This window comes from Stenella coeruleoalba (genome assembly GCF_951394435.1).
Source record: "Stenella coeruleoalba genome assembly, chromosome: 14".
Taxonomy (NCBI): domain Eukaryota; kingdom Metazoa; phylum Chordata; class Mammalia; order Artiodactyla; family Delphinidae; genus Stenella; species Stenella coeruleoalba.
The window spans coordinates 82,208,340-82,227,216 of record NC_137160.1 but is presented as its reverse complement, the minus strand read 5'-3'; the positions used below and the strand labels follow the sequence as shown (position 1 = coordinate 82,227,216).

The following is an 18,877-nucleotide window of genomic DNA, read 5'->3' as shown; positions in this document are numbered from 1 at the left end:
AATGATAGGACAACGGAGTGAGCCTTTGGTAATTACACTTCTTACTTCTAGAGGAAGCAGAAAAACCACAGCCACTCTGTGCCACCCTCCTCCTTTAGCGGCTCATGTGGCAGGTGGGTGACAGTCACAAAGGATAAACACCCAGAATTCCCTTATCGACAAAGCAGGACTGCAGAGGACACATTTACATGGGCCCAGGGTTTAAAATCAAGAATCCTGAGTGAGAACGCTGCCATCAGCATGATGACTTTCAGCCATTTACATAAAGTCTCTTTACCAGACAAATCAAGAAAATAAAAAACTGATTTTAGAGAGGGTATTATAAACAAAGATCCACAGGGTCACAGAGACCTTCATCTAAAGGCCTTTTACAATCCCACATCCAGAGACGAGGACAGGATGGATGGTGGAGGTAATAACACTGGATGGTGTTTTTTCAAACATTTAACATGTGCCCTGTACTGTACTAATCAGATACTCATTTAATCGTCACAATAATTCCAGGGGCTGGGTACTACTATTAGCCCCATTCTACAGATGAGGAAACTGAGGCTTAGAGAGGTTCAGAAACTTGACCAAGTCTCACAGCTGGCGAGTGGTTATAGTCAGGAGTCAAACCCAGAGCCACCTGACCCAGGAGTCTGTGCTCCCAGCTGCTACCCAGTGCTGCTTCCCTAGTAGGAAGGCTTGGATCTGCAGCCATCAGAGAGAGGCTCCTGAGTGCTTACAGGAAATGTGAGACATCTGGCTCATGATGGCTTTTTTTTTTTTTTTTTTTTGCGGTACGCGGGCCTCTCACCGTTGTGGCCTCTCCCATTGCGGAGCACAGGCTCCGGACGCGCAGGCTCAGCGGCCATGGCTCATGGGCCCAGCCGCTCCACGGCACATGGGATCTTCCCGGACCGGGGCACGAACCCGTGTCCCCTGCATCGGCAGGTGGACTCTCAACCACTGCGCCACCAGGGAAGCCCCCATGATGGCATTTTGGTGAGTTTCATATGAATATGATCCTTAGACACTGCAGGTAGCAACTGAGTCTTTGCGGCACTGTGGAGGAGGGCCTCTTCCCGGCTGGACTACCAGGTAAGGGGCAAAGTGGAAAATGCAGACTCCCAGGCCCCATACACTGAGATTCTGATTGGCTAGGTCTGGGATGGGGCCCAGGAATCTGATTTTTTAATAAATGCTCCAGGTAATTCTGTTGCAGGTTGCCAGTTTGGGAAACAATGTTCTAAGGAACATGCTTTAGAAACACAGCTCTAGGGAACACTTTTACGTGGGTCGCACAAACTTTACGGGTAGTTGCTTCTGTTTCTGACCATATACTTTTACAAAATGAACACTGGTCAAAAGACCTTTTGAGGAGCTTAAAGAATCCCTGACTTTTTTCTTTTTTTGGCTGCATTGCGTCTTTGCTGCTGCACGCAGGCTTTCTCTAGTTGCAGCGAGCGGGGGTTACTCATCGTTGTGGTGCGCGGGCTTCTCATTGCTGTGGCTTCTCTTGTTGCAGAGCACGGGCTCTAGAGCGCGTGGCCTTCAGTAGTTGTGGTACAGGGTCTCAGCAGTTTTGGCTTGTGGGCTGTAGAGCACAGGCTCAGTAGTTGTGGTGCACGGGCTTAGTTGCTCTGCGGCATGTGGGATCTTCCCGGACCAGGGCTTGAACCCGTGTTCCCTGCACTGGCAGGTGGCTTCTTAACCACTGCGCCACCAGGGAAGTCCCCCTGATGTTTTTAAGGTACTCATTCAAGACTCAGCTGGGTTTATGGGCTCTGAAAACTCATTTCTCCAGATGCTACTTGGAGAATAAAAGTCACCTTCCAGTCATACTTGGAGCACCCAAAAAAAGGTGATTCTGGGTAGGCCACTGAAGCCAAGGGAAATGACTGGGACCACAGCTCACATCACTAAAATGTGCTCGGACACCTAATGTGAACATTGAGTCTTAGCTGGGTTTCAGGAGTTATATATGTTTGATGGTGAGCTGCAAAATGCTACATTTCTGGAAAACTATTTGGCAATGGGCCTTAAAGTTCATATTCTCTGACCCAGTAATTCTACTTCTAGGACTCTGACCCAGGAAAATAATCAGAGAAGTATGCAAAAACCATACACAGAGATGTGCATCACAGCCATGTCTCTGACAGCCAAAATACTTCAGACAACCTATGTGTCTGTCAGCTGGGGAATGGATCAACTGAGTATACAGCCTTTCGAAAGCATGTTGTCTATAGCAAACCAAAAAGCTTCTGCACAGGGCTTCCCTGGTGGCGCAGTGGTTGAGAGTCTGCCTGCCGATGCAGGGGACGCGGGTTTGTGCCCCGGTCCGGGAGGATCCCACATGCCGTGGAGTGGCTGGGCCCGTGGGCCATGGCCGCTGAGCCTGTGCATCTGGGGTCTGTGTTCCGCAGTGGGAGAGGCCGCAGCAGTGAGAGGCCTGTGTACCGCAAAAAAAAAAAAAGCTTCTGCACAGCAAAAGAAACGATCGACAAAATGAAAAAGCAACCTACAGAATGGGAGGAAATATTTGCAAACCACACATATCTGATAAGGGGTTGATATCTAAAATACATAAGGGACTCACAACCAATAGCAAAAAGCCAAATAACCCACTTAAAAAATGGGCAGAAGACCTGAATAGACATTTTTCTAAAGAAGATATTCAAATGATCAATAAGTACATGAAAAGGTGCTCACATCACTAACCATAAGGGAAATGCAAGTCAAAACCACAATGAGCTATCACCTCACACCTGTCAGAATGGCTTTTATCAAGAAAACAAGAGGGCTTCCCTGGTGGCGCAGTGGTTGAGAGTCTGCCTGCCAATGCAGGGGACACAGGTTCGTGCCCCGGTCCAGGAAGATCCCACATGCCGTGGAGTGGCTGGGCCTGTGAGCCATGGCCGCTGAGCCTGCGCGTCTGGAGCCTATGCTCCGCAACGGGAGAGGCCACAACAGTGAGAGGCCTGCGTACTGCAAACAAAAACAAAAACAAAAACAAACAAACTCACAGAAACAGAAACAGATTGGTGGTTGCCAGGGGCAGGGCGTGGGGAGTGGGAGAAATGGGTGAAAAGTGGTCAAAGGGTACAAACTCCCAATTATAAGATACACATGTCCTGGGGATGTAAGGTACAGCATGGGGGCTCTAGTTAACAATACAGTACAGTATATTTGAAAGTTGCAAACATAGTAGATTTTTAAAGTTCTCATCACACACAAAAAATTGTAACTATGCAAGGGGATGGATGTGTTAACTAACCACACCGTGGTAATAATTTTTTAATTTATACGTATATAAAATCACTATATTGAATATCTTAAATGCACACAATGTTATATGTCAATTATATCTTAATAAAGCCAGGGGTAAAAAGCATATTATCGAGGAATTTTCACCACATGCTCACAAAACAACAGTTACTGAGAATGTTGCTATACACGTATACATATACATACACACGTACTCTGCAAAACGTTGACATATATACCTATATACACCATATAATGACAATCCTTTGTTTATCTATATCTAAACATAAAACAATAGAAGGAAGTCCACCAGAATGTTAATAATGATTACCTCTGAGGCATTTCTATTTTCTTCTTTACAGGTCTATTTTCTAAATCAGACAAAGTTTTAAAATTAAGCTATATCCTTTATAAATCAAGTTTTCAGAGAATTGTTAATGAAATGGGAAATGCGTATTACATAATATCAAGTGAAAATATAGGATAAAAATATATATTCAATATGGTACCCATTAGTTTTTTTAAAATTATGTGTATATATGTATATATATATATATATATATATATATATATATATATATATATACACATTATATATAAATCAATCCAGGAAGATACCAATAACTGTTGTCTCTGTGTACTGGGATTATAGGTAATTATTTTCTTCATTCCACTTGTGTATCTTTTCCAAACTTTCTACGATAAGAATGTGTTAGCATTTCCAGTAAGAGAACCCAATCAGTTGCATTTTAAGCCCCAGTTTCCACGAGGACCATTTCCTCTGGTCCCTGTTGGGAGCCCCTTACAGATGGGGTGTGCTACGAGGCTCTGAGGAGCAGCTGCATCTCCTGAGCTCCATCCGCAGCCCAGGATGAGCACCCACCTCGCAGGAGCAGCCCATTCACACAGGCCAGGTGAATGGCAACTACAGGGAAAGGATCACAACAGCGAGCATTTACTGAGCTCTTCCTACGTAGCCTACTCTGTGCCAAGTGCTGTGCGGGCATCAACTCTTTGAACTGGATGAGGCTGGTCCTCATGTAGCTAGGGGCCTTCTGTCTAATTCCAAAGCCCATGCTCTTACCAACATCAAACTCTGGTAAGGAATCCGCCTTACAAGAATATCTTTATGGCAAGTCTGTTTCTAAGCAGTGCATCTGCTATGCCCAGGACCTCCTTTCTGATCCATTTACGTAAGAATAGTGTTAAATTTTTACTTTGACCTATAATGATTGCTCCCTGAGGTCGTTTTTATAAATAACACATCGCACGGCTGTTCTTGTTTTCATTCTACCTACCTTCTCTTCCGATGGGTAAAAGCCAATTGCTCTCATGACAAAAGGAAGCTCCGACAGGCAGATGTGTTCCGACACCTTTCTGGTCTCCATTGTATCAATACCTTGACTACGGAGCTGAGAATAGTAAAAATAGTCTTCCAGCTCCTATGTGGAAATGAAGTGGAAACACAACATGCATTTTTGGCTTAAGTCTGAAGCAGCCATTTAGACTTCAAGGACATTTTCTAGAAAGTACATTTTAAGCTCAGTGGGGAAAACAGCTTTGGCAAAAAGCAAGAAGGTTAACCCCGGGCACATCTGTTTTACAGACTTAACTAGATGTTACCAGGAAGTGTTTACTCTGAGGATAGTTACCCTGTAGAATTTTCCTTCCCTGCCACCAGACACCAGACCATAGAATGGGGTCAGGTCTTCGCCCCCAAGAGAAACTGCTGCCTCCAGGGCACTAGAACAATGAGAGAAACATCGTTATTAGCCAGCAGTCAGTCAGGAACACAATGCACCGCAAGGCTGCCCAGCTGCGGACCTCCGGAGGGTATTACAGCGAGGATACGATTAGGGTCTCTGTAAACTTGTTAAGTAAATTCCCTCCAAAATGAAGCTGCAAATGGAAAATTCAATTTCAAGTGTGGAACCCGGTGGTACAGGGCACCCGCCTTAATGACGATGATATTCTCTCGTGGATGACAGGGCAGATGCCTGGCAATTTGTCTGAAATCTCTGGGGGGAGGGAGGGAGGGAGGGTGGTGAGTCCACAGTCTCCCCAGTGGCCCTCCTGTAACTTTAGATCTGCATGTGACCAGAGCCAGAAGAATGGGACGTGGCACAGGTGGATGGCCGTCGCTAATTGCTTCCATAAAAACTCTGGAGGCCGCAAGGGACCCACGCCAGTCAGATAAAAATAGCCCTCTGCTCTCTAACACAGGGTCAGATTTTTCCAAAAATAGGCCCTTTAAGTGGTAAGAAAACCTACTTTTTGTATGAGGCTGACTTTACCTCATACAAAATGCTAATAATAATATGAAATCATCTTAATAATCCACTAACTGGATTTTTGCTAATCAGACCATTAGCCGCTTTGTAGGGTTATTAAGACACACTTTGTGCAGACCATGGCGGGGAAGTGGTTATGTATACAGAAGCTGGAGTCAAAGGGACATGCCTGTGAGCCCTGGCTCTGCCACTTGCAAGCAGGGTGATCATGGGCAAGTGACTTAACCACTCAGGGCCTCAGCTTCCTATTCTGTAAAATGGAAATAATTACAGGGTCTGCCTCAGGGGATTGTTGTGAGAATTAAAGTGAGTGCACAGAAAGGATTCCACATGAAGCCCTTTATTTTTCTCCTGTGATGAATCTTTGTTGAGGTGTGGGGTTGATGCGAATCCCAGCCCCAGCACATTACTCCGTAGCTTGGGCAGATCACTGAACCCCTTGGAGCTAGTTTCCAGATCTGTACAACAGGGATACCAACAGTGCCTACGTCACAGGATGGCTGTGGGGACACATCAGACAATACATGGAAAGCCCAGGGCCTGGCTCAGGACTATGATTACTGTTGAACTGGGTGTTGAGGTGCACCTACAGCTCTCCTGCAAGAGTCAGCCACAGAACAGTCCTCGGTCCTCTTGTCACAGCCCCGCACAAGCCCCACCCAAGCAGGCTGCGTGAGGTCCATGGAGCTGGTGTACTCTCCAGGTGGGCCTGGGGTCCAGGCGGGCCTGAGGACCGTCTCCAGTAGGGCTCAGTCTTCACCTGGCTCTTGGCTCTGATATTACCCATCGAGGCAGGTGTCCAGCTGAGAGGGCTCCCGCTCTGTGGCCTCCAGGCCAGGCCCAGGCCCAATCCCAACAGGCTCTGAGGGCAGTGAGGCCACTATTGGCCATTTGATTCTGAAGCAGGGCCAGGTAAAGGCCCAAGTGACATGGAGGAGCCTGTCACCACCTGGAAGGCCCCAGGGGACAGACTCACAGAGCTCTGGATTCTCTGGGAACGGTCCTCCAGCAGTCAGGACTACACCATGTCCCCTGCTTCCTGGCCACTGTCAGCTCAGCTGACCTGAGATAGAGGGACAGAGCTGGGCTTGTCCCACCAGAGCTGGGGCAAGAGACTCCCTCTCTCTGGTGTGAAATCTGGGGACTGTCAGTGGCCGAGTTCCCACTGAGTGACGAAATTCAGCTCTGCAGAGAGTGACAGCAACAGCAGAGGCAAGCTGAGAGCAAACGCTGAGGGCGGGCTGGTCTGCTCTCCCCGCAGTACGGTGACCCGAGACCCCAGGACCCGCTCGTAACTTCCCCTTTCTGCCTAAGTTGGGTTCTAATGCTTGCCACAAAAAAAGAGGTCATTGAGGCACAAGATGGAGGTACATTTATTGAAAACCTACTGTGTGTGTGCCCAGAAATATACTCAGTGCTGTGGGGAATGAGCTAAAGCCCAAGAAACAGTGAGCACAGCAACCAGCATATAGCAAGAGCCCAGTAAATGCTCCCCAGGGGGGGAGGGGGAGGGGGAGGAGGGAAAGCAGGGGGAGGAGAAAGGGCACCTAACCCCAAGATCTGGCCCTTCACTTCCCCGTGAGCTCAAACCAACAGATGGTCCTTACTTGCCAAATGTGTTAGAGTTGCACCTCCTACTCCTGGGCCTTACACACCATCTGTCGGGGCTTCAGACCAGGGTAATGAGCAGAACTGAAAGTCTTCCGGATTCACGACAAAAAAATTTATAAATAGACTTTACTGTTTAAGAATACATCAGTTTTATGTTTTTCACAGTTGTTACTGTAAATACCTTGTGCCTGTTCATGGATTATTTTATTCTAAAATATTTTGTCAAATGTGTATCAACCAAATTAAAAACAAAGGCTTTCATGTTAGCAACAACAACAACAAAAAAAGCGGGGGGGGCTTCCCTGGTGGCACAGTGGTTGAGAGTCCACCTGCCGATGCAGGGGACACGGGTTCATGCCCCGGTCCCGGAAGATCCCACGTGCCGCGGAGCGGCTGGGCCCGTGAGCCGTGGCCACTGAGCCTGCGCGTCCGGAGCCTGTGCTCCGCAATGGGAGAGGCCACAACAGTCAGAGGCCCGCATACTGCAAAAAAAAAGGGGGGGGGGGAGGGAGGGGGAGAGGAGGGGGAGGGGGGAGGGAGTGGGAGAGGAGGGGAGGGGGAGAGGAGGGGGAGGGGGAGGGGAGAGGAGGGGGAGGGGAGGGGGAGGGGGAGGGGAGGAGGGGGAGGGGGAGGAGGAGGAGGGGGAGGGGAGGGGAGGGGGAGGGGAGGGGAGGGGGACGGGAGGGGGAGGGGAGGAGGAGGGGAGGAGGGAGGGGAGGGGAGGGGAGGGGAGGGGGTGGGGGAGGAGGGGAGAGGGGGAGGGGGAGGAGGGGAGAGGGGGAAGGGGAGGAGGGGAGAGGGGGAGGGGAGGAGGGGAGGGGGGGAGGGGAGGAGGGGAGGGGGAGGAGGGGAGGGGAGGAGGGGAGGGGAGGAGGGGAGGGGAGGAGGGGAGGGGAGGAGGGGAGGGGGAGAGGAGGGGGAGGGGGAGGAGGGGGAGGAGGGGGAGGAGGGGGAGGAGGGGAGGAGGGGGAGGAGGGGGAGGAGGGGAGGGGGAGGGGACCGGGGGGGGTAGGGAGGAGGGGGAATAGCAATGGTAGAAATCACCACCCTCAAAACAGCGCTGAACATGGTGATAATATCCCCATTTAACAGACGGAGAAACTGAGACTCAGGGAAGGGAAGGGACTTGCCTCAGGTCATACAGCAAGTAGTAGGGGAGGTGGGATTTGAATCCAGGTCTTTCTGCTCTTGTCTGAGCAAGGCAGCAGGATTACAGGGGGGTGTGAGGTTGAGCACAAAAATGGGGGATTTTAAAACAGATGCCAGACAAGGAGAGAAAGCGGGTGGCCTGCCAGACAAGACAGGGGGAAAGATGAGGGAAGGGGTCTCCCAGGGGAAGTTTGAGATGCTGCAATGATAGTTTGGGGGCCTAGGAGTGCACTGGTTAAAATAATGTGAACGTGAGAGGACTTATCATCTTCATTTCACCCTACGACTCACCATCAGTAGATCTGGTAGGGAATTTTGTTTGTTTACTTGTTTAGGGTTTTTATATTTCTTCCCATTAGTGAAGCACTGAACATATTAAAACACCAGAAGCAGCAATGAAGTGCTAATTAGTTTATAATGATCTTTTGTCCCTGAAACAGATTAAACTGAAATTCTCAGAAGCCTGGACTCTGGCCATGCACAGGAAAGCTACTGGAAAGTGGGTGCTTTTTTTTTTTTTTTTTAAATCTCTACTAGTGCAGATCCCAAGATGATTGAGAAGAGGACAAAAACGAAAAAAGGAAGACTCTGTTCTCTCACCAGGGTGTTGCTTGCCCCATCAGTCCAGGTAACAGGCTAGTGTCCAAGAATTAAGCAGCTCATTCTGGGGATGTGATCAGGAGGTTCTTTTCAAGGGGAGAGCTCACCTCCAGCTTCTAAATTCCCAAGATCTGCCCTCTTAGGTGAAGGCAGAGGTGAAGGTCAGAGCTGCAAATGCAAACTGAAACCCCCGCGGTTCCAAAGCGGATTAACCTGGCTGTTCTTGCTCCTATTCAGGTTAAGGGGCGAAGCTTCGATGTCTGCACAGAAGAAAGATGTGCACGTGGCAGACAGTAAGGGGCATGCTTTTACTGGGAGCCATGAATCAGGTTCGTTCTTTTAGGAAGCTTGGTGTCTCCGAGCTGCTTTTACCCAGCTCCTCAGTGGGACCCTGGCTGAGAGGCAGGGGCTTGGAGAAGGTGGTCAGGCAAGGAACTGGCTCTGCGCTGGGGCTGCTCGCTGAATTTGGGGAGATGAGAGGATCACCACAGTGGGTGCCCCCTTTTTTAGTAACAAAGATCCTGAGCTCATAAGCAAATGCCTTTATGAGGAAGAAGAGACAAAAGGAAATGATTAATTTGCTGAGTCCTTATCTCTGTGCTGTGGGCTTTACATACATCAGCCTACCTGATCCTTACAAGGATCCTGTAAAAGTCCCTATTTTTACCCCCATGTACCCTCATTTCACAGACAAGGAATCCAAAGATCAGAGCTGCTAAGAAACCTGCCCTCGGGCCCACAGCTAGCAGAGAGTAGGCTTCAGATTTGAACCCTTGTCTCTTTGACTTCAAAGTCCGTGTCTCTCTGATGCTCAACCATGCAATTCTCCAGCCTCGCCCTAGGCAGAGATTCTCAGCTCAGGGCAGGGGGGTGAGAAGAGTAGACTGAAAATACACATTTCAAACGATACTCTTACTATTTCTGTAACACACTCTTTGGAGATTCAGGCTAGATCTCTCTAACTGGTGTGAATTTGCAGGCGGCGACAGGGTGAGAAGTAACTCATGGGGCCCGGGTGAGCGAGGTGGAATCACATGGCCTCACCTGCAAATACCATGGGTCCCTGGGACAGAACAGTAACCTTTTGTCTGCACATTAATATGAGCGGGTGTCGCAGGGAGCACGCCAAAGGCAATGCCTGAGTCTTGGCTGTCTTTGTACCCGCAGGTCTAGCACAGTGCCTGGCATGTTGTAGGGGTTTAATACCTGCCTGCTGTTCCTGAGTGAAAAGAAGGGGTCTCCACTTGACACCCTTCTTATGGGGCCAAGCTTCTCGCCGCATCACGTACCTTAAATTGATTTCCCACTGCACCACCGACCGGTCCTGCCCTCCTGCTGTGAAGGTGTAGCGGCCGTCATAGGAAACGTCCATTCCAGCCGCCCCGCTGGGGTGGCATATAAGAGCAGATGTCTTATGTGGGTTGCCATCAACTGGTAAGATCTGAAGTCCAACCTAGAAAGGAAGATGTAACTAGATATTCAGACTCAGATAACCGGGCCCCAGGCCGGGCCTGGCAGGGTCACCTGTAACCTCCAGATCTGTTTAAGGGAAGGACCTGTGTATCTAGAACCAGACATCTCAGCGTGTGAGAGCTGCATTTCACATGGCTGGGGCTTCGCATACACTGTGCCCTGCACGGTGGTCCCTTGGGAGAAGAGACGCAGGTTCCACCAGGGACACAGAAAGAAAGCTTCCCTCCTATCTTCATGGTCACATGTCCAGGCTTTTCCAGGACAATTCTGGCATCTTATGATTTTACGCCTTCCCATATAGATTAGTCATCAAATATACAACTAAGTGTAACTAACTTGTATGTCTTTATAAGATTTTTCCTTGTAAAGAAATCAGAAAAGAAAAACCCCTTGGTGGACCATGTGTCTTGTACTTTTGGGAGTAGAGAAAATGAGGTGACTCTTCTGAGAGTCATTCCCGCTCATTCATGGCCATTTTCACTGTGAAGCAGGATGGGAGTCGCGGGCTTGGCTGTGAAAGCCGGCGTTCTTGAGTCTTGCAATACCTGAGACTGCCTCCGGCTCCAAGTACACGGTCACCTTACGGGGCAGAGAGCAAAGGGCTGGTACCTTGTCCCTGTTAATAAACACCATGTAGCGCTTCTGAAGTTCCAGAGGGGTTTTCACTGGGAGGATTTGTATCTGCTCAATGGGAGATCCGTAAACTGGCCCGAGGAGTGTCTTTCTGCAAGAGAAAAAAGGAACGCTTTCTAAATTCCACAAATCCCAACGCAGGTTTTATGACTCACTCCCTTTCACGTTGCCCTATACTTTTTAAATTCTGAATTTCCTGTCTTGCTGCTAAGCTCATTGTAAGAACCTCTCCCTCAACTGCTAACAGCGGCCGTAAATAAGGGGCAACAGCTCCAAACGGCAAACTCTCTGGGGAAACTCTGCTTGTGAAGGATGCTCTTCACAGCCACAGCTCTGACTTTCCTCCTTGACAGCTGAGTGAAGGGAACATTATGCCTCGAGAACGTGCATGCGAACAAGGGATGGGAAAAATGCTGCAAGGACGGGAGGAATGTCAGCAGGGTGCGAGGAAACACCCCCATCCCCACAGCGGGTCCAAGACCTCAGCCTGGTGTCCAGACAGCTGACAGCAGGTCTACAGGCAATGCGCGGATCCCCAAAAATCCATCTGCGCATCAAACTGTAATGAATCGCACCCTCACAGCAGTCCGACTTCTGAATTCAGACACTCTTACGCTAATTAGGAATCTGATCTCAGGGGAGGCTCCCGGACAGGACCTCAAGCCCAGAGGTGGATTTTCCCTGAAGCTGGCCAGACTTGAGCATCTTCCTTGCACACATACCTCCTGAGGCCTGGGAGGGGCACTAGCCACTTTTTATTCTTTTTTTTTTAATATATATTTTTTACAGTATATCCTTGTAGCTTATTTTAATTAATTAATTAATTTATTTATTTTGGCTGTGTTGGGTCTTTGCTGCCACACGCAGTCTTTCTCTAGTTGCCGCGAGCGGGGGCTCCTCTTCGCTGCGGTGCATGGGCTTCTCACTGCGGTGGCTTCTCTTGTTGCAGAGCACAGGCTCTAGGCGTGCGGGCTTCAGTAGCTGTGGCCTGTGGGCTCAGCAGTTGTGGCTCGCGGCTCTACAGCGCAGGCTTAGTAGTTGTGGCACACGGGCTTAATTGCTCCACGGCATGTGGGATCTTCCCGGACCAGGGATCAAACCCTTGTCCCCTGTGTTGGCAGGTGGATTCTTAACCACTGCGCCACCAGGGAAGTCCCCACTTTTTATTCTTAATTATATATATATATTTTTTTAAAAAGAGGACCCACAAAGCCAAATACACTTCACACCCCACAAAACTTGGGTCTGCCCCAGGATAAGGACGGTAGCTATTTCATCTTATTATATTTTAAGCCCCTCATCGTTTGGATGTGTTTTCTCCCCGTGTCCCCTGCACCCAGCCCGTGTCTGGTGGGAAGAGGAGACGCTCCTTGTATGTCTCTCCTGAGCACCTCTCTGTGCCAGGCACCGTGACGGGAGGTCGGGACTCAGAAATGAGTGAGATTTTGTTGCTAACCTCACAGTCTGGCAGGAACAACAGACATGGAAGCACCATGAGGGGAGAAGTGAGATGACAGGCAAATTCCTGGCACAGAGCCTGCACTGAGGAAGGAGTGATGGGACATCTATGAGGAGACATCTGAGCTGAGTTTGGGAAGGTGAATTGGAAAGGCAGAGAAAATACGGAGGTAACGGAAAAACAGGCAGTGGGCACAGGAGGTCAAAGGTATGGGACGTGGACTATTGCTTGAAAACTGCAGAAACCGTAAAGGAAAAAGAAGGCTGGTGGTGGAGGGAGGTAAAACCGAAGAGGTGAGCAGAGGTGAACTCTGAAGGCGGACTTGACCGTGACCACTGGGCTGCAGGACGCAGGAGAGTATCAGGCTGGACGACCCAGCAACAGGTTTACGTGCACAGAGGATTAGGTGAAATGGTAAAAACACTAAAACGACCAGCTGGTAGACAAGGCATCGGCTAATTATAGGTCACCCTTCTCTAGTCGTTTGAGTAGAAATGTTTAAGGACTTTCCTCCAATATCATTGAGTGGGTAGAGGCAGGGAAGAGGATGGTTAAGAGCACAGGCTCTGGTTTGAATCCCAGCTCTAAACCTTAAAAATTAGGGGCAAGTTGTGGAGAAACTGGAACCTTCATATATTGCTGGCAGGAATGTAAAGTGGTGCAGCTACTTTGGAAAACAGTCTGGCAGTTCCTCAAATGGTTAAATATAGTTACCATATGATCCAGCAATTCTACCTCTAGGTCTACATCCAAGAGGAATGAAACAGATGTCTACACAGAAACTGATACACAAATGTTCATAATAGCCAAAAAGTAGAGACAACCCAACTGACAACTGATGGATGAATAGACAAAATGTGGTCTGTGGATACAATGGAATACTATTCAGCCATTAAAAGGAATGAAGAACTGACACAGGCTACACCATGGATGAACCTTGAAAACATGATGCTAAGACGCAAGACACCAAAAGTCACATATTATATGATTCCATTTACATGAAATGTCCAGAACAGACAAATCCATACAGACAGAAAGTAGACTGGTATTGCCAGGGGTGGAGCAGTGGGGGATCAGTGGGGAAAGGACGTGAATGGGGAGTGACTGCTAATGGGTTTGGGGTATCTTTTGGGGGGTAATGAAAATGTTCTTGAATTAAATAGTGATGATGGTTACACAACTTTGTGAATATAGTAAAAAACCACTGAAAATGGTAAATGTTATGGTATATGAATTATACCTTAATTTAAATTATACATAAGCAAAAGAAAAAAAAGTCAAGCTAGTCAACCCCTCTGGGCCTCAGGTCCCTCACTGGTAAAATAGGGATAATGACAGTATTTACCCCATAAGACTGTAGTGAGCACTAAATAAGTTAATATATAGAAAGCACTCAGAACGGTTCCTGGCACATAGTAGGAGCTATATAACTGCTACCTAGTACTGTCAAAATTTCTAACAATTTCATAAAATTAGTATCTTTTTCTTCTGATTGAAAACATTTTACATATTCCTTGTGAAAATTTTCAAGTACTGAGACATGAAGTAGAAAATCTACCCATAACTCTACATGGCTGCCCCTTTATCCCAAGATAATCATGGGTAATAGTTTGGTGTATGCGACTCGAGGATTTCTTTTATATATATTCTAGCCCATATAATTATAATTTCAGATGAAAATATATAAGTCACATAAATATAATTTTAGATGAAAATATATTCATGCATATTTGGCAATTTGCTGTATCTCATATTATGCCTTGGAGATATTTCCGTGTTACTATGCAGAGAGCTATCATCTCTTTTTTCTTTTTCCTTTTCTAAAAGCAGCATCATGTTTCAGTGTACTGACGAGCCATCATTTAACTAATTCCCTATTAATGGACATTTGGATTGTTTCCATTTTTAAAAATATTTTCAAACAAGACATCCTTTTACTTATGTCTTGGCATCCTGTGTGAGTACTTCTGTGGGCTACATTCCTAGAAGTCAGAAGACAGGCTATAATTTAATAGAGGGTAACAAACTGCTGTCCCCACACCCCCCAACCCCGTCCGCCAACAGCCGGTTGGTTCCCTTACACCCTTGCCAACGCCGGGCGCTATCCATCATTTTTATCTTTGCTAATCTGATTTGTGAAAAATGATGTCTTGTTTTCATTTGCATCTTTGATGTACTGGTGAGCATCTGCTCATAGGTTTTATTGGCCTTTGTCTGTGAACTGCCTCTTCACGTTCTTCCAAATGCTTTTAAATGCATTTTTTAATCATTTTAGATGTATCATCAAAAGGCAATTCCTTCCCAATTAAGTTGTGGTTACAGGGCTTTATTGTTCCTACAACTTAAAAGATGCTTTATGCAAAGGTGTTTTTACTTTGGAACTATGAAAATGTTTAACTAGATAGAGGGGGTAGTTGCACAACATTGTGAATGGACTAAATACCAGTGATTTGTTCACTTTAAAATGGTTGGTTTTATGTTATGTGAATTTCACCTCAATAAACTATTTTTTTAAGAAAGATGCTTTATACTAATTTCCAATTTATCTTCAACGGCAGAAACTCCTAACTTCATGGCTCTAAATGAAAGCACTAATTCGAAAAGATATACACATCCCTATGTTCATTGCAGCTTTACTTACAATAGCTAATATATGGAAGAAACCTACATGTCCATCAAAAGATGAATGAATAAAGAAGATACACAATGGAATAAAAATCCTGTCATTTGTGACAGCATGGATGGACCTAGAGGGTATTATGCTAAGTGAAATAAGTCAGACAGAGAAAGACAAATACTGTATGATTTCACTTATATGTGGAAACTAAAAAACAAAACGAATGAACAAATGTAACAAAATAGAAACAGAATTACAGATACAGAGAACAAACTGGTGGCTGCCTGAGGGGAGGAGGCATGGGGGGAGGAAAGAAATAGGTGAGGGAGATTAAGTGGTACAAACTTTCAGTTACAAAATAAATGAGTCGCAGGTATGAAACGTACAGCGTGGAGAATATAGTCAATAACTATGTAATATCTTTGTACAGTGACATATTGTAGTGATCACGTGGAAATGAATGGAAGTATGCATAAATATACAGAATCACTATGTTGTGTAACGAGAACTAATATAGTGTCATAGGTCAATTATACTTCAGAAACAAAGAAACTCATAGAAAAAGAGATCAGATTTGTGGTTACCAGAAGGGAGGGGTTGGGGGAAGGGGGAACCGGATGAAGGCAGGCAAAAGGCACAAACTTCCAGTTACAGGATAAATAAGTCCTAGGGATGTGATGTACCATATGGTAAATAGAGGGAACCCTGCTCTGTGTCACACATGAAAACTGTGAAGAGAGTAAATCCTAAGAGTTCTCATCTCACAGAAAAAAATGTTTCTCTAGGGACCTCCCCGGTGGTCCAGTGGTTGAGAACCCATCTTGCAAGGCAAGGGACGCGGGTTCGAGCCCTGGTCGGGGGACTAACATCTCACATGCCGCATGGGCAACTAAAACCACGCACCAGAACTAGAGAGGAGCCCGCGTGCCGCAACTAAGACCCGACGCAGCCAAAAATTAAGATAAACAAATAATAATTTTTTAAAAACAGAACTGTTATAAAAAGTTATACAAAAAAAAGTTTTTCTATTTCTTTAATTTTGTACCCATAGGAGCTGGTGGATGTTCACTAAACATACTGTGATATCACTTCACGATGTATGTAAGTCAAATCATTATGCTGTACACCTTCAACTTATAGAGTGCTGTATGTCAATTACATCTCAATAAAACTGGAAGAAAAAAATAATAGCAACAAAAAATGCAATGGATGGAAACATTTAAACAAACAAACAAAAAAGGGGCTTCCCTGGTGGCGCAGTGGTTGAGAGTCCGCCTGCCGATGCAGGGGACACAGGTTCGTGCCCTGGTCTGGGAAGATCCCACATGCCGCGGAGCGGCTGGGCCCGTGAGCCATGGCTGCTGAGCCTGCACGTCCAGAGCCTGTGCTCCGCAACAGGAGGGGCCACAGCAGTGAGAGGCCCGCATACCGCAAAAAAAAAAAAAAAAAAAGGAAAGAAATTTGCTTTACGCTAATTTCCCCTTGATCTTCAGTGGCAGAAGCTCCTCACCGCTTGGCTCTGTGGCTGTTACTAACTGTTAGCAGCAACTCCAAGCCTGGGCCACTCCATCCTGCATCCCCCAGACACCTGCTCAGCCAACGCAGAGGTTCTCAGAACTGGGCACATCTGTGGGATATTCTTTGTCCAAAAAGTTTGTGTCCATTAAAGATGATGTACAAAGACTCTGAAATCTTCCTAAAACTCCTTTTTACATATTTCTTTCAAATGTCTCCTTCCCAGTGTTTTAATAGTTAAAAAAAAAAATTGTGCTGGATTTCTCTCCTGTCCCTGCCACATGAAACGGCATTTTTCAGTCATTTTTCCTTGGGCCCTTCTAAAAAGGGTTATTGGGGAAAAAAAAAAAAAAGATCCTGGCCTTTTGAGGACCTATCTTATCTGAGATACATTTCCAAAAAAAGGTCCTCCTCAAGCATGGGGCCAGCTGCTGGTGGTGTTTTTCGACTTCCGCCTCCTCGGTGGGGTCACTAAAGCATTCTCACCTCCAGTTTCTCCTGACTCTGCTCTTCCCAGCCATACCCACGAGGCAGCCAAACCACAGGCAGAAAGAGGCTGCCTGCCAGGGCTGACTAGCTAGGATTCCAAAGCCAGGGTTGCAGCAGGGCCCAGTGATGCCCAGGAGACGACAAAGTCACAGCTTGGTTCAAGGGTCAAGTCCTGCCCTGACCAGCAGCTTGACCTGAGGCAAGTTTTATCACCTCTCTGATCCCCAGTGACACAATCCTTTGCAGGGTTATTGCAGATGAAACGGGATGACAAATGCAGGGCCCCGACAGTAGGATCGTGCACCATAATCAGTGCTGATCATGAGAGGCAAAGCCTGGACCCACAGGCCTAGCAGCACAAGAGGCCAGCCATAGATGCAGACCTACTTCGGGATGGAGGAACCACTGCTCTAGGATGCTAAGTTTTGGATGCCCTGGGCTTGGTCCTTTGACCGCTTCTCCATCTACTGTTCCCCTCTGGAATCTTCTCTCATCTCATGGCTTTAAACCACCAGGTGTGCTGACCTCAAACATGGGTCTCCAGCCCAGCTTCTAACATGAACTCCACTTCCCCAATAAAATGCAAATTTCATGGTGACAGAAACATTGTTTTGTTTTCATCTCCATCTTCAGCACCTAGAACAGCACCTGGCTCAGGTAGGGGCCCAGTAAATAGTTGCTGAGAGAACAAAGAATGCTATTAGTTGAACTTAAAACTCCTTTAAGAACGAAGAATAAGAAAAATTAAACAACTGGTAGTATTCAGGTGAAACTATCTTGTCGTTTTTTAACATCTTTATTGAAGTATAATTGCTTTACAATGGTGTGTTAGTTTCTGCTCTATAACAAAGTGAATCAGCTATACGCATACATACTGTCCCCATATCTCCTTCCTCTTGTGTCTCCCTCCCACCCTCCCTACCCCACCCCTCTAGGTGTTCGCAAAACACCAAGCTGATCTCCCTGTGCTATGCGGCTGCTTCCCACTAGCTATCTATTTTACATTTGGTAGTGTATATATGTCCACGCCACTTTCTCACTTTGTCGCAGCTCACCCTTCCCCCCCCCCATGTCCTCAAGTCCATTCTGAAACTATCGGTTTTTATCCACGAGAGAAGAACAGAAGGTTTTATCACACATCAGCAACTTCTCCGGAGCCTCGGGGTCCAGTTCCTTCCCTGAGCCTCAGGCACTGAGCTCTGGGTACCTTATCCCTGTGCAGTGCTGAGCTCAGAAACAAGGGCTCTGGGTTTGAATCCTGACTCTGGCACTTCCTAACCATGTGACCTTTGGTGAGAACTTCCCCCCTTATCTGTGCCTCAGTTTCCTCCTCTGCAAAGGGAGGAGGGTTGTGATGGTGGCCAAGCTGCTTGCAGGTCCTTAAGGTGGGACTTGAAATAAGCCAGGCGCTGAGAAACTGATTTACGTGCCATTAGCGGGAAGCTCCCGTGCTTACCTGCACATTTTTGTGGTTGAATTGAAAAGCTTCACTTTGTAGCCACTGTTGCAAATGAGCAGGAAGAGCTCCTTGGTAAGTGGCGGGTACCAGACCATACAGGTGGGGTAGCTGCCCTGGTCGGTTCGCTGAATGTCCAGGACTTCCAGGTGGTCTTTGTAGCTCTTGAGTAGATTATACTCGATCTACAGAGAAGCCCAGATGAATACGCATGAGGACTGAGGTGAACGAAGTCAGTCAACAGTCCTTTTCTGCGGAGAGACAGCATCAGGCCTTCTAGGAGAAGACTTGCCCAAACTTCTAATAAGCTACCAATACGGAGTATCCATTATGAG

The 18,877-nt window shown here is 47.0% G+C and overlaps 1 protein-coding gene across 3 annotated transcripts in view; it reads right to left on the bottom strand.

Annotated features, from left to right (window-relative positions):
- The window catches only part of CFAP251 (cilia and flagella associated protein 251), a 68,518-nt gene that overhangs the window by 13,559 nt on the left and 36,082 nt on the right, over window positions 1-18,877 (bottom strand). For 2 of the 3 annotated variants that reach the window (XM_079943173.1, XM_079943174.1), the window contains 5 exons: window positions 18,543-18,727; window positions 10,983-11,097; window positions 10,190-10,353; window positions 4,902-4,992; window positions 4,548-4,691 (listed from right to left, as the gene is read on the bottom strand). In XM_079943173.1, the coding sequence (XP_079799299.1) occupies window positions 4,548-4,691; window positions 4,902-4,992; window positions 10,190-10,353; window positions 10,983-11,097; window positions 18,543-18,727 (699 nt within the window). Of the gene's footprint in view, window positions 1-2,706; window positions 2,971-4,547; window positions 4,692-4,901; window positions 4,993-10,189; window positions 10,354-10,982; window positions 11,098-18,542; window positions 18,728-18,877 lie in introns of those variants that run through there. The other variant, XM_079943175.1, reaches the window with a different exon arrangement.